This window comes from Phalacrocorax aristotelis, chromosome W, assembly GCF_949628215.1.
Source record: "Phalacrocorax aristotelis chromosome W, bGulAri2.1, whole genome shotgun sequence".
NCBI classification, from domain to species: domain Eukaryota; kingdom Metazoa; phylum Chordata; class Aves; order Suliformes; family Phalacrocoracidae; genus Phalacrocorax; species Phalacrocorax aristotelis.
Window position 1 is genome coordinate 14,325,496 of NC_134310.1, and position 24,119 is coordinate 14,349,614.

The following is a 24,119-nucleotide window of genomic DNA, read 5'->3' on the forward strand; positions in this document are numbered from 1 at the left end:
GTTGGGATGGTGGACTCTTGGGAAGAAAGAAGTTCCTAGTCCCCCTGCTTACCTTGTAGTTCACTTCCCATGTCACTGGAAAGTTCCAGCTCCCTAGTAAGTTTAGGGTGGTTCTGTACAGAGATTAATATGGAGAGCAGAAAGAGAGTCCTGTCTTCCAAAAATCTCACTGACCCTTTGTCTGAAGGGAAAAAAGAAATCATGTGGTGTGGCAGTAACATGCTATCTTTTTACTTCTGTCTTTAAGTTTACTTTTTGTATTTAAATTACAAGGGGATTAAGGATAAAGCTGTTCAGTTATGAGATGCTAGGATTGGAGTTTCAGACACTAAATGGATTTCTTCATCAACTGTAAATCTAAGATATTGATTGAAATCTGCTTTAAAATAGGAGTCTCTCCCATAGGCTTTAGCATTTATTCTAGAGAACTCAGGTATGCCTGGTTTTGGTTCTAGGCATAAATCAAATTGCTTCTTGAGGGGAAAATCATTTGCGTCCTTAATTAAGATCAGGAGAGTTCCTGTTATATTTAGGAAACTGTATGTTGAATGCATGTTTAGACTTTTTTTTTTTTAAAAAAACTGTATCTGCTAATAACCTGCTTTCTTTTGCAGAACCCTGTGATAATATGAGAGAGATTCTCCAAAATGTGGCCAAGTTACAAGGCGTTTCAAATATGAGAAAACTAGGCCACTTAAATAATTTTACTAAGGTAAGAGCTCAAATGGTGTCAGAACAGGTGATCATATGGGCAGAATATATGTACTCTGTTGGGTGTTGGCTGAGAGATTCATGAAACAGCTTAGTATCATGGAACGGTACTTGGAATCTATGTACTGTGGGAGAAGAAAGGAGCAAATAAGGACAAGCAAATATGTGAATGTAGGGTTATGCTAAAGTTTGTCTATATGTCCTACTGGCTGACTTTTTGTACTATTTTGGTGCTTAGAAGCCTGAATTATCTCTTGGTTCATGGGTTAAGTTGCACAGATAGAGCTAAAGATTGGTTCCTGTGCCACAGGATTGAATCAAAAATGTGAAATGCCAGACTCTGGATGTGAACTGACAAAGTATGGTGAGGGAGAGGATTGTATTGATGAGCATGATATGCAGTGGTTTGGGCACTAATAAAATAGCAACTATTAACTTTCATTGCAGGTTTAATAGTGAAAAAGATTTAAAGGGGTGATTTCTAGAAATGGTCTATATTGCTGATTTTTGAGGTGCTTTTTCCAACTATAAGCTTCCCAATCATAGGAATGTGAAAGGTATTTGCCTGAAAGTATTGCAGGCACATTGGAAGAAAATGTTGTGAGATGACAGGAGGCAAGAATTAAAAACTTATTGCAGAATGAGAGACAATAGTCTGAAGAAAGACCATGAAAGGCCTTCAGAAGGAGAGCAAGTACCTTTTTTTTTAGAAGAGGAACACATGGAGAGCAGCAGAGATGATTGATGGGGTGTGAGCAGATAACTATGAAAGGGGTGTTTGTTGTAGCATACTGAATGGTTGTGGTTGGACCAGTGTTCCATTTGTAAAGGTAAGGGAAAAGTGCATTGCAGTCAATGAGCTAGGAGACATTGGAGCTTCAGTGTGTCACCTAAATAGATGGACTGACCACAGAATCACAGAATGGTAGGGGTTGGAAGGGACCTCTGGAGATCATCTTGTCCAACCCCCCTGCTTGAGCAGGTACACCTACAGCAGGGTGCACAGGACTGTGTCCAGGCGGGTTTTGAATGTCTCCAGGGAAGGAGACTCCACAATCTCCCTGGGCAGCCTGTTCCACTGCGCTGTCACCCTCACAGGAAAGAAGTTTTTTTCTCATGTTTAGCTGGCACTTCCTGTGTTCCAACTTGTGCCCGTTGCCCCTTGTACTGTGATTGGGCACCACTGAAGGGAGTCTGCTCCCATCCTCTTGACACCCGCCCTTCAGATATTTATAAGTATTGATAAGATTCCCCCCTAAACCTTCTCTTCTCTAGGCTGAACAAACCCAAGTCTCTCAGCCTTTCCTCATAAGGGAGATGCTCCAGTCCCCTGATCATCTTGGTAGCTCTCCGCTGGACTTGCTCAAGCAGTTCCACATCCTTCTTAAACTGGGGGGCCCAAAACTGGACACAGTACTCCAAATGTGGTCTCACTAGGGCAGAGTAGAGGGGGAAGATAACCTCCCTCGATCTGCTGGCCACACTCCTTTTAATGCATCCCAGGATACTGTTGGCCGCCTTGGCCACAAGGGCACATTGCTGGCTCATGGTCAGCTGCTTGTCCACCAGCACTCCCAGGTCCTTCTCAACAGAGCCGCTTTCCAGTAGTTCAGCCCCAGCCTGTACTGGTGCATGGGGTTGTTCCTCCCCAGGTGCAGGACCTTGCGCTTGCTCTTGTTGAATTTCATCAGGTTCCCCTTGGCCCAGCTCTCCAGCCTGTCCAGGTCTCGTTGGATGGCAGCGTAGCCTTCCAGCATATCAGCCATTCCTCCCAGCTTGGTATCATCAGTGAACTTGCTGAGGTTACACTCTATCCCTTCATCCAGGTCATTGATAAATATGTTGAACAGGACTGGATCCAGCACAGACCCCTGGGGAACACCACTAATTATGGGCCTCCAACCAGACTCTGCCCTGTTGATTACAACCCTCTGAGCTCTGTTTTTGAGCCAGTTCTCTATCCACCTCACTGTCTTCTCCTCTAACCCACACTTCCTTAGCTTGTCTATGAGGATGTTATGGGAGACGGTGTCGAATGCCTTACTGAAGTCAAGATAGACAACATCCACTGCTCTCCCTTCATTGACCCAGCCAGTCATGCCATAATAGAAGGCCATCAGGTTGGTCAAGCATGATGTCCCCTTGGTGAATCCATGCTGACTACTTCTGATAACCTTCTTGTCCTCTATATGCCTGGAGATGGCCTCCAGGATGAACTGCTCCATCACCTTTCCTCGGGGATGGAGGTGAGGCTGACTGGCCTATAGTTTCCCAGGTCCTCCTTCTTGCCCTTTTTGAGGATTGGAGTGACATTGGCTACCCTTCAGTCCTCAGGCACCTCTCCTGTCATCCACAACCTTTCGAAGATGATGGAGAGTGGCTTGGCAAGAACATCCACCAGCTCCTTCAGCACTCGCAGGTGCACCCCATTGGGGCCCATGGATTTGTGAGGATCCAGTTTGTATAGGTGATCTCTGACCCAATCCTCCTCAACCAAGGGGAAGTCCTCTTTTTCTCCAGATTTTCTCTCTCTCCTCTGGGGGCAGGGATGCCTGAGGGCCAGCCTTAGCAGTGAAGACCGAGGCAAAGAAGGCATTCAGTAACTCTGCCTTCTCTGCATCCTGTGTTACCAGGGCCCCTTCCTTGTTCAGCAGTGGGCCCAGAATTTCCCCAGTCTTCCTTTTACTGCTGATGTATTTAAAGAAGCCCTTCTTGTTATCTTTGACATGCACTGCCAGATTTAATTCCAAGTGGGCTTTGGCCTTCCTAGTTGCATCTCTGCATACCCTGACAACATTCCTATATTCCTCCCAAGTGGCCAGTCCCTTTTTCCACATACTGTGAACCTCCTTCTTCCATTTAAGTTTCTCTAGAAGCTCTTTGGTCATCCATGCAGGTCTCCTTGCTCCTTTGTTTGACTTCTTCCTCCTAGGGATGCACCGATCTTGAGCTCAGAGGAAGTGGTCCTTGAATACTGTCCAGCTCTCTTGGACCCCTCTGTCTTCCAGAGCCCTAGCACATGGGAATCCTCCTAGCAGGTCTTTGAAGAGGCCAAATTCGGCTCTCCTGAAGTCCAGGGTTGTAATCCTACTTGTCGCCCTGCTTCTACCACGCAGGATCCTGGACTACACCATCTCATGGTCACTGCAGCCAAGGCTACCCCCAACTCTCACATCCTCAACCAGCCCTTCCTTGTTCATTAGTATAACATCAAGTAGCACATCTTGCCTTGTTGGCTTCTCCACCACCTGCATGAAAAAGTCCTTGATGATCTGCAGGAACCTTCTGGATCATGCGTGGCTTGCTGTGTTGCTTTCCCAGGAATTATCAGGGTGGTTGAAGTCCCCCATGAGGACCAGGCCCTGCAATTTTGAGGCTAATTCCAGCTGTCTGTAAAAGGCTTCATCAACTACTTCTTCCTGATCAGATAGCCTGTAGCAAATGCCCACAACAGTGTTGCCCATATTTGGCTGGCCCTTAATTTTTACCCACAGGCTCTCAACTTGATCATCCTCCACTCCTAGGCAGAGCTCGATGCATTCCAGTTGCTCCCTCACATAAAGAGCCATTTCCCCACCTCGCCTTGCTGGCCTGTCTTTCCTGAAAAGCCTGTAGCCATCCATGACAGCATTCCAGTCATGGGAGCTACCCCACCATGTCTCTGTAACTGCAATGAGATTGTGGCCAAGCGACTGTACACAGACCTCTAGTTCCTCCTGTGTATTCCCCATGCTGCGTGCACTGGTGTACAGGCATTTTAGAAACATACTTGAATATGCAGGTTTCCCTGGAGAGGTATACGAGGACCTACTATAGCCATGCGCACCCTTGAGGTGGTTGGTCTCCTGGTTATCATTTTGTGAGGCAGCTAAGGCACCTCTGTCACTGCTCTGGTTGGCTTGGCTTATTCCCCCATTGAATGCGATGGCATTATCATTGCCACTTTGACTCCCGAGTCCCGAAGGAGCTGATAAGTTGTACGCTTTTTTGATAGAGTGCCACAGATAGGGTGGTGTGCCTGAAGATGAAACCCAAGTTTCTGTGACTGGATGAATCCTGCAATCAGCAGTAGCCAAGAAACAAGTTAGTAGTGGAGACTTTTGTGGGGAAAGTAAGGTTTAAATTATTTTTGTTGTTGTAGATGAGATGATAACAAATCATTGCGTAACATAACCGGGAGGCTGCTTGACAGTTTTGAGACAATCTCAAGTGAACAAATAAATGCTAAAGGGCAGGTTTGGGGGACTAATTGATATGAGAAGGACAAACATGCATCATAATCTTAGAAGTAGGCATGCTTCTTGGCTGTTGAAAGCACTCCTTGTAAAATTGAACAACACTTCAGTGGTAGTGTATGACATCCAGTTAGCAGGAGGGTGAGTACTGAGAACAGAATTACGATAGCAAATACATTTATCTTCTAGTGCACCGATAACAAATCTGTAAATGTTTCATTTTCTGACTTGGTTCAGAGCACATGTAGGTGCATAGCATTCATTGAGGAATTGAACTTGTTTATACTGATGTCATGGTTTTAGCTGGGATAGAGTTAATTTTCTTCACTGCAGCTGGCATAGTGCTGTGCTTTGGACTTAGTATGAAAACAATGTTGATAACACACTGATGTTTTAGTTGTTGCTGGGTAGTGCTTATAATAATCAAGGACTTTTCTAGCTTCCCATGCTCTGCCAGGTGTACAAGAAGCTGGGAGGGGAGGGGGCACCACCAAGGTAGGTGATCCAAACTGGCCAAAGGGATATTCCATATCATGTAACGTCATGCCCAGTATGTTAACTGGGAGGAGCTGGCCAGGGGAGGGAGGCAGCAATCGCAGCTTGGGGACCAGCAGTGTCAGTCAGCAGGTGGTGAGCGGTTGTATCGTTTGTGTTTCTGGGGTTTTTTTCCCCTTTTTTTTCCCCTTTTCCTTTAAGTTTAATTTGTCCAAGAGAGATTCAATGGCAATGGGACACCTATCAAGGGCATTCCATGACCAGAGTGCTTTGGCATTTGGGTACAAACCCAACAATTGCTCTTTTTTATAATTTGAGTAATGTTCTGTGTGAGTTGTACATATGAATTCTCCTGCCAGGTAGCTACGCTAATCGCCTGTAGATTTATCAGGATTACGCAAACCTTAATCTGCATTCTACCTCCACAGTTTGAGCTTCAAGGGTCCCTGGACTTCAGAAGTCCAAACCTTTCGTGGCGCTTTCTTCACCCTAGTGTGATGTATCCAGGCACTCTGCTCTTTGATCTTGATTGCTGTAAAGGAGGTGAGGAATACCTGGAACAGTCCTCCTCACTGTGGTTCCAGAGCTTTTTCTGCAAGAGAACTTATTTACACATAATCTCCAGGCTGGATATTATATACAGGTCCATCTAAACCCCTACCTCGAGCCCCGACCACATGCTTTCTGATTTGATTGAGCTGTTTGCCCAATGCCACCATATAGGAAGTTATGATTTCGTCCCCAGCTTGTATCGATATTCCTCCCTGTATTCCATAGGGTCTTCCATACAAGATTTCAAAGGGGCTCAGTCCTTCCTTCGCCCTTGGTCTTGTTTGTATGCGCAAAAGGGCTGAAGGGAGAGACTGAGGCCAGGTCAAGTTTGCCTCTTGTCCCAATTTCACGATTTGATGTTTAAGTGGTTCATTTTTCCACTTGGCCACCTGATTGAGGGTGATATGGGGTATGAAGCTGCCAATCTATACCCAAATGGTGGCTAATTTGTTGTACCGCTTTTGAGGTAAAATGTGGTCCTCTGTCAGAGGATATGGTAGCTGGAACCCCAAAACATGGTATTACCTCTTGTACTAATATTTTAGTTACTTCCCGAGCCTTGGCTGTTCTGGTCAGAAATGCTTCTGGCCAACCTGAAAAGGTATCAGTTAATACCAGTAAATATCGATACCCCCCTCTTCTTGGGAGTTCTGTAAAATCAATCTGCCATTGTTGTCCAGGCCCATTGCCTTTCTCAATTTGGCCCATTTCTGGCCTGGGGTTATTCTTAGGATTAGTCTGGAGGCGAAGATTGCACTGCTGTCACTTGTCTCACTGTAGTGTATAAATTTCTGGCCACAATTTCTCTAATTAAATATTTATACAGATCTTCTGTCCCCCAATGCCTTTTTCTATGTTTCTCTCTTACTAAATGCCATATTAGACAGGAGGGAATGATTCATTTTCCCTGTGGGGTGTGGGCCTACCCTTCTTTGTTATACAACCCTTCCAAATCTGTGATAAGCTTCTGATCCTCCTTGGTATATTTTGGCTTACCTTCTAGAGAAATTCGTCCATCAGGGACCAGAGCCCCTTCCATTCTTACTGTGCCGGTTTTGGCTACTGTGCCGGTTTTGGCTGAGAAGGGGTTAATTCTCCTCACTGTGGGGGTCGACTACCTTTCCAGCTTCCCGAGCTCTGCCGGGTGGCGGGGGGGCTGGGAGGGGCAGGGCTGTCGTGGGGGCAGCTGACCCCGACCGGCCAATGGCATGTTCATTCCATACCATGTGACACCATGACCAGTATATGGAGTGGGGGCAGGTTGCAGCTTGGGAGTGGCTCGGCGTCGGGTCGGTGGGCGGTGAGCGGCTGCAGCGTGTGCTGTTTGTTTCGGCGGTTCGTTCCCCCTCTCCCCCAGGGCTTTGCGCCTCTCATTGTTCTCCTTTACATTGCATTTCTATTGTTGTTTCTTTTAATTCTAATTATTAAACTGTTCTTATCCCAACCCACAAGCGTTACCCTTCTGATTTTCTCCCCCATCTACTGGTGGGGGAGTGAGCGAGCGACTGTGTGGGGCTGAGCTGCTGGCTAAACCACGACAGCTACTTGTTTTGCTTCGCTATCCTCCAGCTCATTTTCTTTTTCCAATTCTGAGCTCGCTTTTTGGTGTGCCTAAACGTGCATGATTGCCACTTTCTCAGGTGGAGCACTGCCTCCAACAGCCTCAAGATTTCTTCTGCATGGTTGATATTTTTCCCTTGAGAGTTTAATAGTCCTCCTTCCTTTCAGATTGCTCCATGCGCATGCACAACCCCAAAGGCATATTTCAAGTCTGTATATTTTCGCAACTTTGCCTTGGGCCAATTCCAAGGCGTGAGTCAGTGTTTATTTCTGCCTTCTGTGCAGAGGTATTCATGGGTAAAGGCTCTGACTCTATTACTTCATGGCTGGTCTGGACGGCTTGCATATGTTGCTTCAATGGTCTCCAGGCAGTCATGATGTACTGGTTCTCCTGTGTTTCCACTGAGGAAAGAAGCTGGGTTGATAATGTTAGTAACTATGGTCTCTACATCATCCTGTTCTACAAGTGTAGCCTGATATCTCAGGAATCTTTGTGGCGAAAGTCAGTGTCCACCCTTTGCTTCCAACACTGCGGATACTGTATGGGACACTAGAACAGTCGTTTTCTGACCCAGGGTAAATTTTCAGGCTTCTTGTATGTTCAATATTACAGCTGCAACTGCTCGCAGGCATCCAGGCCAGCCCTTTGCAGTTGTGTCTAGTTGTTTGGAGAAGTAGGCAACTGCTCGTCGATATGGACCCAGATCTTGTGCTAATATTCCCAGGGCAATCCCTTGCTTCTCATGGGAGAAAAGGAAAAATGGTTTACTTACATCTGGGAGTCTTAAGGCTGGGGCTGACATTAAGGCCTTTTTAACAGTTCAAAGGCCTGTATGATCTTTCTATTCCATTTGAGGTGTTCCTGCTCAGTGGTTAAGGCATATAGTGGTTTAACGAGCAGTCCATAATTATAGATCCACAGTCGGCACCACCCGGTCACCCCCAGAAAGGTCCGTAATTCTTTCACTGTTTGCGGTCTCTGAGTTTGGCATATGGCCTCTTTGCGGGCCTGTCCCAAAGTCCTTTGTCAAACACTAATTTCATAGCCTAAATAAACCACTTTGCGCTGCATTACTTGGGCTTTTTTCTTAGATACCTGATACCCTTGGAGCCCCAAGAAATTTAATAGACTTGCTGTCCAGGTCATACAACAGTCTTCTGTTCTGGTGGCGATCAGGATATCATCTACGTATTTTAAGTGTTTCCCTTCTTTAGAGGGGATTTCCCAAGATTCCAGGTCTTTTGCGAGCTGATTGCCAAAGATGGTAGGGCTGTTCTTAAATCCTTGTGGCAACACTGTCCAAGTGAGCTGAGTCTTACGACCACTTTTGGGGTTCTCCTATTCGAATGCAAATAATTTTTGGCTGGCTTCGTGGAGAGGGAGGTAAAAGAAAGCATCTTTCAAGTCTAAAACAGTGAACCAAGTTAGTTCAGGTGTTAATACGGTCAACAGGGTGTATGGATTCGCTACTACGGGGTACAAGTCTTCGGTTATCTTACAGCCCGTAGATCCTGGACCACATGGTATGACCCATCAGGCTTACGAACAGGTAAGATAGGAGTGTTAAAATCAGACTCACACTCTTTCAATAATCCTAATTGCAAAAATTTTTCAATCACTGGCCAGATTCCCTCTCTGTCTTCCTTTAGGGGGTATTGCTTAATTCTTACCGGTTGCTGGCCACCTTTGAGTCTGACTTCAACAGGTGGTGCATTCTTTGCCCTTCTGGGTATATCTCTTCACTAATTTTTCTTCTGTGAGAGGACTAATTAAGGATAGACTTGGGATTTGGATGTACTGTTGGTCTTTTACCTCCAAAGTAATTTCTCCTTTTTCAAATGTAATTTTTGCACCCAATTGTTCTAACAAATCTCTTCCCAAAAGTGCTTTTGGGGAATTGGGCATATACAAAAATTGGTGGATGCCCCATTGTTTTCCTAATTTATACTTAAGTGGCTTACAAAAATATGCCTTTTCACTTTGGCCAGTTGCCCCTTTTACCAAGATAAAATCATTCTCTAGGGGCATCAAGGCTTGATTTAAGACTGAATACATTGCCCCTGTATCAACTAAAAATTCTACTTGTTGCTTTTTCCGTAGCTTCATTATAACCAGTGGATCCACTAGGGTAGATTCCCCAGGTCCCCGTCAATCTTCTTTCACATGAGCTACCATTCTTCCTGTCTGGTGGCTTTGTCGCTTTCCTTTATTTCTTGGACATTCCTTTTTCCAATGACCAAATCTTTTACACAAAGCACATTGATCCTTCCCTAATCGGGGTTGTTCTCGTCTAGGCCTTTCCTCCTCTTCTCTAATAACTGCTACCACTCTCCCATGTCCTTGTCTATACCTTTCCTCTCTATTACTAAATACTCTCCATGCTTCGTCCAGCAACACTTCCAGATTTCTACTTTCTGTAGGGCGCAGCTTCTGGAGTTTATGCCTGATATCCCCCATGGACTGACCCAAGAACAGGGAGACTAGTTGTTGTACTCCTACCTCTGACCCAGGATCCAGCAGCGTGCTACGCCACATTACATCCCTCAAACGATCCAGGAATTCAGATGGGGACTCGGAAGGACCCTGTTTAACTGCATATAAAGCTGACCAATTTATAGTTTTGGGGATAGCCCTCTCCATTCCCTTCGAAATCCATTCCTGATACGCCTGCAGTCTTTCCATATGTGCAGTCCTATTCGCGTCCCACTTTGGATCTTAGAGAGGGAAATACTCCTTAATGTCCCCTCCTGTAGTCTTATAATAGTCTTCAGCCAAATTCCATGCCGTTTTTTAAATTAATTGTTTCTCTGTTTCAGTCAAATCCTAGTAATAATTGTATATCATTCCAGTCAGGGTTATGCTGTCTCACAATAAATTGAAATTGTTTGGTAACACTCACTGGGTCGTTTCTATAATCTTTTACAGCCTTTCTCCACTCCCCTAGGTTGGTGGTAGAAAAGGGCACTTTGATCATCATTGTTCCCCCATCAGGCCCTACTGCCTCCCGAAGAGGGGCTTGTAAGGCTGTAGAGACAGTCCCAGAAGCAGTTTTCTTCCTTGTGCGGGAAGATATGGGACTGTCCGGGGGAGTGGGGTTTCCATACGAGTCCGCATCCCTTTCCTGTGGTCGAGGGGGAGGCTTAAACAAATCAGTTAGATCTTGTTCTGGTGCCTGATGAATTTTATCCACTTTAGTGCACCTTTGTCCAATGCTACATGCCGAACAACAATGCCTTAGATTACCTTTAAGTCCCTTATTATTTTCTCGCTCAAGTGCAAGTACCATAGGGTCCTGTGGTGGCACCATCCCACAGTCCCTTTGCCACTCCGGATGATTTTGGAGGGTGAAAAACATGTCTGCATATGACACTTCATCCCACTTCCCTTCTCTCCTTAAAAACAACATTAGCTGTAAGAGAGTGTTATAATCTATAGATCCATTTAATGACCACTTAGCTTTGCCTTCTAATTTATACAATGGCCACCATTGATTACAATATCTGATAAGGGTGTCTCTACTTTCTGTTCCCCCAGTCCCAACGATGTATTTCCAATGAGCCAATACACACCCCAGGGGGCTGTTCTTTAAAATGCTGCCCTGGGTATTACCCATTCTTCTGACTTTCTCTTCCTGTCTTTATACTACTTCCTGCTTACCCTAATTATTTGTTTCAACTTTCACACGGACCGCTTTCTGTAGTTCTCTATAGCTTTCTCCCAGCCTCCCTCCCACAGATCCCAAACTCCCAGGATGAAGTAAAACTTTTTTTTTTTTTGGTGTATGTTGTTCCCCCCCCCCCCCCCCCCCAGTGTGGGGATTTGAGGTCACTTGTGCTCTGCAAGAGTTAATTATGTCTTATTTGAGTAAAAGCCTTGGTTTCCCTTCTCATTCAACCCTCTCCCTCCTCTCTCCCTCCTTTGAATGTTTCTAAAGGTCAAATCCAAGCTACCTGGGGGGGTGGGGGAGGTGGGTGGGTTTCTTTTGTTCTGCCACTCTGATGATTATCCAGTCTCCTGATACTTAGGAGAATGGCCAAGCACCGTTCAATTTACATAACAAAGATTTACAAATTTATACACATTCCATGCAGGTGCTTTGTCCCTCTCTGGCCGTGCTCCTCGCAGAGTTATGGAACCGCAAATCGGGACTCCCGCTCACTTCACAGCAATGTTGTGTCTCAGGCACACATACACACAAGTTTTCAACATACTCTACCCAGGCAAACAAAACTGTATCGTTCCAGCTAGTATCCCTCTAGCAGCTGCAAATACGAAATAACCCAAGCGCAAGTGCGAGGAGGTCCACTTACCCTTCTGCTTCTTAAATACCAGTCATTAGCAGGTCCGTCCTGGCTCCTGACACTAGGATGCAGCGGTGGCCTCGGACTCACTCGGTCTACTCCCAAGATCGCTAGCGGCCGCTCTATCGGTCAGCAAATCCCCCGTTACCTTACAGGCTACCCTCCCCTACGGGGACTCTGCTGCACGCCAGACGTCTCTGCGCGATTTACCAGCTGCCCCGGCCATGCATACGACTTACAGGCCCTTCCTATAAAACATACCGTTTTCTTCCACGGCTTCAGGAGGTTGTTGTCTGCTCCCGCGGTGAGCGGCTGGCAGCGGAGGCTCCTCCGAGAAAAATTCTTGGGGCACGCCTAGGGGCATCTGCTCCGCAGTCGATCTCTCTGCCTGGCTCACCAAACTGACGTGCGGAAAGTGGACTCCACAATCTGTAAGATTGTAAAGTAGGTATGTTTATTCAGCGCTGGGCAGCATGGGGGATAGTCCCACCAAAGTCGTGCGTGCCCGCGTGATAGTTTGTCTTGGATTTATACAGTAAAGCATTACATATACATAAGATTTCCCAACACGCCCATACATATGCATGACCTTTCCCCGCTTCATATTAAAATTAGCCTAAAAGAGTTATTTCCATAAATCTTTCCCAACTGAGCTTGCCCAGTGCCTCCTCCTGGTGGTTGTCGGGGGTCGTAAAGACGAAGGCTGCTGGCTCCTCTTCGTCACTGCTAGTAACCTTTTGTTTCTGCGCAGACTCAGTTATCTCTTGACTCTTGTCCAAACTGCGAAGTCTGTTTTAGCTGGTTGTTGAGACAAGTTTCTGTCCTTATCAAGAATTTGTCCTTTGCTGGTGGATTCCGGGCCTCCTTGCTAATCGTTTTACACAGCGGCTAGATAAGCTTTCCACAACAATTAACTTTCAGCTGGATAAGCTTTCAACAACAGAACAGTTAACTTCTGTTTTTGCATCCTAAAAGCCCCTTCCCCCTTTCAGGAAAACAATGAGAGGCACAAAGCCTGGGGTGGGGGAAAGGGGGAAGGAACCACCAAAACAAACCGCCTGTGGCAGAGCATGGGAGCTGGAAAGGTACTTTACTACAGGTGCTACAGTGATGAGAGTTAACTCTTCTTGAACCAAAACCAGCACACTCAGTAGCCAGGGACCTTTCCAGCTTCCCATGCTCTGCCATGTGGGCAAGAGGCCAGGAGGGGCAGGGCCACAGCCAAGACAGCTGACCCTGACTGGCCAATGTGATGTTCATTCCATACCATGTGACGCCATGACCAGTATATTAGTGGGGGCAGTTGTTGGATGGGGGTTGTTGTGGCTTGAGGACTGGTGGCATCTGGTTGGTGGGTGGTAAGCAGTTGCATCATGTGTGGTTTGTTTTGGTGGTTCATTCCCCCTTCCCCCCACTGACCCTCCCAGGTCCTGGTTTTCCTTTCCATTATGTTGTTGTTGCTGTTGTTGTTATTGTTTTATTTTAATTATTAAACACCACTTCTCTCAACCCAAGAACCTTACCCTTCTGATCCTTTCCCTCATCCTGCTGGTGGGGGAGTGAACGAGCGACTGTGTGGGGCTGAGTTGCTGGCTAAACCACAACACATGGTTATTTCTTTGGGATTTCCGTGACCCTCATGAGTAGTAGTAAGGCATAAATTATTGAAAACCAGAAGGAACTGTACAATTGTATTTACCTAGTGGAAAATCTTTTGGATTTGATATATTAATTTAGAATCCTTTATTATAGAAGGTTTATTCCACTGTTAGGTTCTGAGAGATCCTTCATACCTTTTTAAACCTAAAAGCATGTTTAAATAATGAATAGGAAAAAAACCCACAGATATTGTTACAGTGATTTTTATTTTTCACTCAAAAAAGGTGCTTCTTTAAGGACAAAATGAAAGTTAATTCATTTTAGTTTAACCCTAGAAAGTGAATAGCATTAGTGATATGGAAAATGATATTTTCAATATGCTCAAAACTAGTTCCATCATTATTTAATTAGGCTCTACTACTCTATATGTTTGTTAGCTTTTGACCATGCTGCTAAATTTCACTAGGATATGGATTGATTTTGGGGCTACATAGGTTCTCACGGATTCAGTCTCTCTGATTCATTATCCCTTGCATCATTTCTTGCTCTGCTTCTGTTGTCATTTTAGGGCCTTGACTGTCTTTTGCAAAGCCCAAGTTTATTAGAATCTGAATATAGTATTGACTAACTGTAACATTCATCCAAATAGCTATACACAACTATGGGCAAAACTCATGATGAAATATGTAGCAGATATGAACAAAATATCTGTTTGGGGCATTCACCTGTGGAACAAACATGAAGAGTTAATGGGTCTAAATACAGAGGATGCAGTTTCAGTAAGGGCTTCTCTTAAGACTAGGATCTACTAAGTACTTTCCTCATAAATATTACCAGTGATTGTTCAAACTGTATTTCCAACATTACAGTATAATAATTACATTTTGGACACATGGAGTAATATTGTACTTCTACCTATTAATTGCTGTGACTGTTCTGTTAAATATAAATTTGAATGGTCTCGGTGTGCACTCAACTTCTGTACACTGTTGATCTCCTGTGGTTTTGTTTTGAGCTACTGTTTCTAAGACATGTTGATCTGTTACTCTTATTGCTATGACTCATCCAAGTAGCACGAAAAACTCATAGCTGACAATAAACATAAAAAAAACCCTTCACTGTAAGTTAGTCATTGTCTGGCCTAGCATAAGTATCACTTGTTCTAATATTAAATCATCTGCTTAAAGATTCTGTGCTATTCTCATTCATTTACCATTATAACAAAATCTGTGAATTTTAGAGCTGAATTATAGGCAGTTTTAACAAGCAAAGTATACTCTGTGTGTGTATATTAAAATATATAAAATTTATTGTGTATATATAAGAATCATAGGTTGGAAGGGACCTCAGGGATCATCTAGTCCAACCTTTCCAGGAAGAGCACAGTCTAGACAAGATGGCCCAGCACCCTGTCCAGCTGAATCTTGAAGGTATCCAACATGGCCAAGTCAACCACTTCCCTGGGGAGATTATTCCAATGGTTGACTGTCCTCACTGTGAAAAATTTCCCTCTCGTGTCCAATCGGAATCTCCCCAAGAGCAACTTGTGGTCATTCCCCCTTGTCGTCTCCAGGTGACTCCATGTAAAAAGGGAGTCTCCATCTTCTTTGTAGCTACCCCTTAGGTACTGGTACATGGTGATGAGATCCCCTCTAAGCTTCCTTTTCTCAAGGCTGAACAAACCCAGTTCTCGCAGCCTATCATATACAGTTTTTATAAAAAAATATATGTAAAATGTATTTTTGCACAATTACAGGCATTTACAGAATACAATAATCCATTGCTATTTTAGTAAAACATAGCAATGTGTAGCCAAGAGCAGATTTTAGTATTTTGGTACTGTTTGCCTTCAAACTTATATAACAATGCTATGCATATTAATTGTTAAATGTTACAGTCGAAAACATGACAGTTATACTTGGCTTTGTCAGGAATTCAGCCATCTACAAACATCACTGTATTTGGGCCAGAATCGTTGACCTGCTTAATGTTGTTTGAAGTTGAAATGAGAAGAAAGGGGCAAAATTTTCCCTTAAATGTATATTAAGGCATTTATTTATAACTGAGCAAATACCCAAAGCACTGAGACCAGCTGAACAGTATCTTTATAGCAGCTTCCATGACTTCTTTCCCCCCCCACTTTTAAACATATATCGATCCAACCTTACTTTTGACAATTTTTTCCCCTAGACTAAATAATCCCAATGTTTCAGCCCTCATGGGTGTATTTTCTAGCTGCCTTGTACATTTTTCTGCTACGCTTTTTCCAGTTTTGTCTGCTTTTAAAATGTGGTGTCCAAGATTTTGTTCTTTATACAGTTTTGAGAGCAACCTGTGAAGTAGAAGAAAAGGTCTCTTAATCTCAAACATAATGCAGTCCTATTAGTATTTCCAAAGGTAAAATTTCCTTTTTTGGAAATGATATCACATTAACTCATTTAGTTTCTATATTGCTGTAACTTACAGATCTTGCTTTACTTTTGAAATTTGTTTTTGTATGTTACATTATGAATGTTTTCTGGACATCTTGTATTTCTCTGCTGGACTCCTTTCAGCTTTTCTGTCTCTCTTAATGTGTGGTACCCTGAATGATATGATATGCTGATCCCTCTATTTAATTGATTTTTCTTATCTAGTTTGGGCACTCCTTTCAAATCACTGAAATGTTTTGAATTCTGATCTTGCTGTCTGTCTTTTAAATTCTTTTCTAGCTGGAAATCCTGTAAGCACATTACCGTATGTAAATTGTTAAGACAGCCAGTGCATAAGTAATGGTGGCCTGTTGGAATAAGAGTAAACTAATAGCTGAAAGTAGCTAATCTTGTACTTTTTCAGCTAATTTTATCTGTTCATTTTTTGAGAGATGTTTCACGTGTATGCACAGACACAATCACACACTTAGTATCATCACATTCAGAAATTTTTATCCACACAGTGGTTAAACTTTTCTCAAGCTATAACTGTTGTCAAGTTACATGACTATGTTTGAGTTTCAAGATAAGGTTAAGTTTCTTTCTACATCAGTGAGGGTGTGTACAATGGGAGTACATATATAGAGGAGAACAGTTGGTATTGAGGAGCTAATATCCACAGTCTGTATTTGGTAAGGAGCGGTTACTGAAGACTAGACTAGAGTTATAGTCCAGTGAACTGAATGCCCTTTAGCAATTGCAGCAGGTTAGGTGGGTTCCTGGAACGTGTCGTCTGCTTTAGTTTCATTTTAGGACTGCTCAAGATGCAAACCAAAGCATGGTAAGTGCAATGACAGGAGACTCACTTCAAAAATGCACTCATGTTCCACACAGTAGCAGCTTTTTCAGAAATGTGGGTTCTTTTTTTTTTTTTTAATTTTCTTACATCAGAATTATAATTCTGGGGTGTGTTTTTTTTAAGTAGGAAAAAATATTGTTGAAGATAATCTGGTATGTCAAATTAAGATTTCTCATTTGTGTTTGGGGTGGAATGATGGGGAAAGGTTTAGATGTATAAATGATGAGCCTAAACTACTATTGATGTACTCATCTGAAACTGAGCAGTGAGCTGTTTTTACTCACTGGCTTATCACACTTTTGCTTACAATTGTTAGAGTTCATATCTTGTCAATAGAAATGCTAAAGCAGCAGTGGTGGCCTTAAGGCAGTCCAAGAACATGGTATAAAAATACATTGATGCTAAGAAGTGAACATACTGTCATAACCAGTTAATATATGCAATTGCCTAGTTTTATAATCACTTAAATTTGAAAGGTGGGGAAAAATAGGTTGTATAGTTTTCCTTATGTTTTACAATCATCTTTGATTATAGCCACTGTTAAAAATGCAAAATCCCAAATATTTCAAATAACTTATATTATTTGAGCCCAAATATGGAGCTGATTCAGGCCAATTTAATAATCTGTCTCATTAACAACTTTGGATTTCAGCATTACTGCTATGCATTTTTCTCACAATATGAATAATAATTGTGGTAAAAAAACCCAACAACAACAAACCACTGTAATGTGGTCCTTGGAAGAATTTGTACTCATTGAGCATAAACCTAAGTGTTTGAATTTCAATCTTCATGCTAATAAAATGGGTTTACTTAAAAGCAGAGTTTCTGTGCAGTATGCTGATTTTTCAGGTGGAGGTGAACAGTAGAGCAGGAACACGGAACACGTTAAATATTTCAGTTTACAGTAGCCTTAATTTAACAATTCATTTAGTTTATTATAAATTTCTTATTGTTAGTAGTAAATACATATAATAAATCATAGAATGGTTTGGGTTGGAAGGGACCTTTAAAGGTCTTCTAGTCCAAACCCCCTCTGCAATGAGCAGGGACATCTTCAGCTAGATCAGGTTGCTCAGAGCCCTGTCACTGTTTTCAGTGATGGGGCATCCACAACCTCTCTGGACAAACTGTTCCAGTGATTCACCACCCTCATCATAAAAAATACCTTCCTTATATCGAGTCTGAATCTACCCTCATTTAGTTTAAAACCATTACCCCTTGTCCTATCTAAACAGGCCCTACTAAAAACTCTGTCCCCATCCTTCCTATAGTCCCCCTTTAAGTACTGGAAGGCTGCAGTAAGGTCTCCCTGGAGCCTTCTCTTCTCCAGGCTGAACAACCCCAACTCTCTCAGCCCATCCTCATAGGAGAGGTGCTCCAAACCTCGGATCATTTTTGTGGCCCTCCTCTGGACCCACTCCAACAGGTCCATGTCCTTGTGCTGAGGGCTCCAGAGCTGGACACAGTACTCCAGGTGGGGTCTCAGCAGAGCAGAGGGGTAGAATCACCTCCCTTCACCTACTGGCCACGCTTCTTTTGATGCAGCCCAGGCTACAGTTGGCCTTCTGGGCTGCAAGCGCACTTTGCTGACTTATGTCCAGCCTTTTGTTCACTAGTACCCCCAAGTCCTTCTCCTCAGGGCTGCTCTTAATCCCTTCATCCCCCAGCCTGTATTGATATTGGGGGTTGCGCTGACCCAGGTGCAGGACCTTGCACTTAGTACAGAACATGAAAATGGCACAGAGTTCAATATATTGTAATAATTGTAGAACGGGGGCATTCACTAGTTGGCACAAATGCTTCCTGAATTCCTCACTAAGGTGATGCTGTGAAAAGATGAAATCAGGACGCAGTAGTCTGAACAACTACTAAGCAGGTATTTATTGCAGCACGGGACGCACAGGGGACCACTCCTCCTAGGGTGCGTGACCACGTAGGGTTAGTTGCATAACTTAGACAAGCTTTACATACATATTCATTAGTTTTCCTGAGGAAAATATATACATATTCATTAATTTCCCAAGAACTCATTACCATATGCAAATGTCCTCTGTGCCTGCCTGTTGGTGTCTCAAGGTGGTTGCCAAGGGTCTCTGGATGAAGGATATACTCTTCCTCACTGTGTCCGCTAGTTAAGTTTTCTTTTGCGCAAACTCAGTTCTGAGATTACTATATACTGTCCTCGAGGGATAGTCTGTTCTGGTTTAGTGTTTTACTCTGCAGTTCTTTTTCTTTATGGTTCTGTACATCTACTTTTCTAAGGTCAAATGTTGTCATCATAAATTTGTTTAGGACCTTCTTGTCTTGAAGCCTTTCTGCCTCCCCTGAAGCAACAAGTTTTAGAACTGTTATGACTAACTCTATATTGTGGTTTAGCCAGCAGCTCAGCCCCACACAGCTGCTCACTCACTCCCCCACAGGTAGATGGGGGAGAGAATCAGAAGGGTAACGCTCGTGGGTTAGGATAAGAACAGTTTAATAATTAGAATTAAAAGAAACAACAATAGAAATGCAATGTAAAGGAGAACAACGAGAGGCGCAAAGCCCAGGGAGAGGGGGAATGAACCGCCGAAACAAACCATACGTGCCGCAGCCGCTCGCCGCCCCGACGCTGCGCCCAAGCCGCTAACTGCCCCCCCCCCCCCCCCATATACTGGTCATGGAGTCACATGGTATGGAATGAACCTGCCATTGGCCAGTCGGAGTCAGCCGCCCCCACCATGGCCCTGCCCCTCCCAGCCCCCCCGCCACGCGGCAGAGCGCGGGAAGCTGGAAAGGTAGCCCACCCCCACAGTGAGGAGAATTAACCCCTTCTCAGCCAAAACCAGCACATTCTCCACCCCTTAGTCCATACCATTTACACCATGCCCAGGTCCCACATGATGCAATACAACTGTACCAACCACCACCCCTCCCCTTCCCATCCTTTAACATAATACAGAGACATCATTCCCTTAGTTCATGGACCTTCCCTGTAAAATGTCCATTAAAATGTCCATTGAGTTCACCCAGTCCATGACTCTGGGCTCCATCTGTTGTATCAGGCTTTCAGGGTGGGAGAGATGGTGTGTGGCATTGGGTTGCTGCATACAGAGTCAGTCATCGTTCCATCACTGCTGCACGGCTTGTTTCATAGTTGATCTTCCATGGGTTGGGAGGCTTGTACTCTGATATCATTGATACAACACAGAGGTGACACACAATATTATATAGCAGTTCACATTGTGCCGTTCAGTTCATGGACTGTTTTCGCCCAAAATCAAATCCCCTTGAGGCACACATCGGATTTCTCCATCCTCCCGCATCACCCACCAAGTGCACCCACGTCCTCGAGCAAAAGCAATCCCACGAATGGGTTTGCCTTTGCCTGAGGCAGGAAGAACCCAGACTGTTTTGCCCAGCATACTTTTTGCGTGCACTACAGGGACTCTATCCCCTTCCACAGTATGTAGGATTTCTGACTGGGCAGGGCCAGCTCGACTGGCAGATCCCCTCGTGTTGACTAACCAGGTGGCTTTTGCTAAATGTGTATCCCAGTGCTTGAATGTTCCACCCCCCATTGCTCTCAGTGTAGTTTTTAACAGTCCATTGTACCGTTCAGTTTTCCCAGAGGCTGGTGCGTGATAGGGGATGTGATACACCCACTCAATGCCGTGCTCTTTGGCCCAGGTGTCTATGAGGTTATTTTGGAAATGAGTCCCATTGTCTGACTCAGTTCTCTCTGGGGTGCCATGTCGCCACAGGACTTGTTTTTTGAGACCCAGGATAGTGTTCCGGGCAGTGGCGTGGGGGACAGAATATGTTTCCAGCCAGCCAGTTGTTGTTTCTATCATTGTAAGCACATGGTGCTTGCCTTGGCAGGTTTGTGGGAGTGTGATATAGTCAATTTGCCAGGCCTCCCCATATTTATATTTCAGCCATCGTCCCCCATACCACAGAGGCTTTACCCACTTCGCTTGCTTGATTGCAGCGCATGTGTCACATTCGTGGCTAACCTGTGCAATAATATCCATGGTCAAGTCCACCCCTCAATCACGAGCCAACCTGTATTTTGCATCTCTCCCTTGATGGCCTGAGGTGTCATGGGCCCACCGAGGTAGAAATAGTTCACCCTTATGTTGCCAGTCCAGATCCACCTCAGCCACTTCAATCTTGGCAGCCTGATCTACCTGCTGGTTGTTTCGATGTTCTTCAGTGGCCCGACTCTTGGGGACGTGAGCATCCACATGCTGTACCTTCACAACCAGTTTCTCTACCCGGGCAGCAATATCTTGCCGCAATGTGACAGCCCAGATGGGTTTGCCTCTGCGCTGCCAGTTGCTTTGCTTCCATTGCTGCAGCCAGCCCCACAAGGCATTTGCCACCATCCAGGAATCAGTATAGAGATAGAGCACTGGCCACTTTTCCTGTTCTTCAATGTCTAAGGCCAGCTGGATAGCCTTTACCTCTGCAAACTGGCTTGATTCACCTTCTCCTTCAGCAGTTTCTGCTACTTGTCGTGTAGGACTCCATACAGCAGCCTTCCATCTCCGGTGCTTTCCCACAAGGCGACAGGACCCATCAGTGAACAGGGCATATTGCTTCTCATCTTCTGGCAGTTTGTTATACAGTGGGGCTTCTTCAGCACGTGTCACCTCCTCCTCTGGTGATAATCCAAAATCTTTGCCTTCTGGCCAGTCCATGATCATTTCCAAGATTCCTGGGCGACTGGGGTTTCCTATTCGAGCCCACTGGGTGATCAGTGCAACCCATTTACTCCACGTAGCATCAGTTGCATGGTGTGTAGAGGTGACGTTCCCTCTGAACATCCAGCCCAGCACTGGCAGTCGGGGTGCCAGGAGCAACTGTGCCTCAGTACCAACCACTTCTGAAGCAGCTCGGACCCCTTCATATGCTGCCAATATCTCTTTTTCAGTTGGATTATAGCGGGCTTCGGACCCTCTGTATCCCCGACTCCAAAACCCTAGGGGTTGACCTCGGGTCTCCCCTGGTGCTTTCTGCCAGAGGCTCCAGGTATGGCCATTCTCCCCGGCTGCAGTGTAGAGCACATTTTTTACATCTTGTCCTGCCCGGACTGGCCCAAGAGCTACTGCATGAACTATTTCTCGTTTAATTTGTTCAAAGGCTTGTCGTTGCTCAGGGCCCCATTTGAAATCATTCTTTTTCCGGGTCACTTGATAGAGAGGGCTTACGATCATACTGTAATTTGGAATATGCATTCTCCAAAAACCCACAACGCCCAAGAAAGCTTGTGTTTCCTTTCTGCTAGCTGGTGGAAACATGGCTGCTATTTTGTTGATCACATCCATTGGAATCTGACGATGACCATGTTGCCATTTGATTCCTAAGAACTGGATTTCTCGTGCAGGTCCCTTCACCTTACTTTGTTTTATGGCAAAACCAGCCTTCAGAAGGATTTGGACTATTTTCTCTCCTTTCTCAAAAAATTCTTCCGCTGTGTTGCCCCACACAATGATGTCATCAATGTATTGAAGGTGTTCTGGAGCTTCTCCCTCTTCCGGTACAGTCTGAATCAGTCCATGGCAAATGGTAGGACTGTGTTTCCACCCCTGGGGCAGTCGATTCCCGGTGTACTGGACGCCCCTCCAAGTAAAAGCAAACTGTGGCCTGCACTCTGCTGCCAGAGGGATTGAGAAGAATGCATTAGCAATATCAATTGTGGCATACCACTTGGCTGCCTTGGACTCCAGTTCGTATTGAAGTTCTAGCATGTCTGGCACAGCAGCACTCAACGGTGGAGTGACTTCATTCAGGCCACGATAGTCTACTGTTAGTCTCCACTCTCCATTATACTTCCGCACTGGCCATATGGGACTGTTGAAGCATGAGTGGGTCTTACTGGTCACTCCTTGGCTCCTCAGTCGACGAATGAGCCCATGGATGGGAATCAGAGAGTCTCTGTTGGTGCGATATTGCCGCCGGTGCACTGTTGTGGTGGCGATTGGCACCTGTTGTTCTTCGACCTTCAGCAACCCCACCACAGAAGGGTCCTTCGAGAGACCGGGCAAGGTAGACAGCTGTTCAGTTTCCTTCGTCTCCAAGGCAGCTATACCAAAAGCCCACTTGTAACCGTTTGGGTCCTTGAAATACCCTCTCCTGAGGCAGTCTATGCCAAGGATGCATGGAGCCTCTGGGCCAGTCACAATGGGGTGCTTCTGCCACTCATTCCCGGTTAGGCTCACTTCGGCCTCCAATACAGTTAGCTCTTGGGATCCCCCTGTCACTCCAGCAATGCTGATGGGTTCTGTCCCTATATAGTTTGATGGCTGTTGCTGTACGCTTCTACGGGAGAACTTATCTTGGGCCGCATCTCCGGGACACAGGGCTCTACCCACCCTGGGGACAGTGATGCACAGACATCAATATGATGGATACAAAATGTCCGTTTATTTGGCTGCGTCACACGCTTATATAGCTCTTGCACTTCCTGTTCCTGCCACTCCTATGGGGAGGAGTCTATCTTTCCGTCACATCCCGTGATCTTCTGGTCGACGATCCCTGTCTATTCCCCTACATCTCCCCCTCCCCATGCTACTAAAAATTCTACAAAGCTACTTGCATAAGCGGATACATATTGCGGTCAGGTCTATATTCATGTAAGTCTTGCAGGCGCTCTTTGATTTGTCTTATAACACAGCATAACAATGGCAGCCCACAAGTAACCATGGTTACTACACACAACAAGATCCCCCCAATTATTACTATCCAGTCCCAGTTCATATCTCTCTTTTGCCGCCCTTTCTCAGTGTTGCTCTCGTTGCAATATTGCTTGCAATCTTGTCAAGGAGCTCATTTCTTTTCCCAATGGTACGGCTAGCATGAGGATCCATGTCAGCAGACCCTGCAAAGAGACAACTCAGAAAGGGATTATTCTTTGTACATCCTTGCACAGTTCTGCTTTCACACACTTTGCAGGCACCCATTCTATGCGCCCTTCATTCTCAACCGCGGCATAGCCCCTCCCCAGGCATCTCAGTTTCCATCCTCTCTCCCATTGCTCACTGCCTGGGAACCTTACTCGTACCTGCGGATAGCGCTCGCCTGCTTGAGCTTTGCCAAAGTGCTTCTCCACTGCTGTAACTTGCTCCTGCCCGCGTATAAAATGATTAAGCGAATATAATGCATGCATTAAAATAGTTTGCTGAGCTGCTATGGGTATAGCTCCCTTATACCTCTCCCCCTCCCCAAGCTGCATTATCTTTGCTTTCAAGGTGCGATGAGCGCGTTCAACTATTGCCTGCCCCGTGCTATTGTAAGCAATGCCGTGTTTTAATACAATATTCCAAGCTTTACACCATTCTTCGGTACTTCGAGCCCGAAAGCATGGTCCATTGTCTGTTTTTATCTCGGTGGGCTTTCCAAGCCACGCCA

General features: G+C 45.0%; 1 protein-coding gene across 2 annotated transcripts in view; it reads left to right on the forward strand.

Annotated features, from left to right (window-relative positions):
* Positions 1 to 24,119, forward strand: part of LOC142049341 (rapamycin-insensitive companion of mTOR-like) — a 131,970-nt gene that overhangs the window by 25,370 nt on the left and 82,481 nt on the right. Inside the window, exon 3 of one of the 2 annotated variants that reach the window (XM_075076976.1) lies at positions 615 to 712. The exons of the other annotated variant lie outside the window; for it this stretch is intronic. Coding sequence (XP_074933077.1) covers positions 615 to 712 — 98 coding nt within the window. The remainder of the gene's footprint in view (positions 1 to 614; positions 713 to 24,119) is intronic. 2 annotated transcript variants of the gene reach the window in all.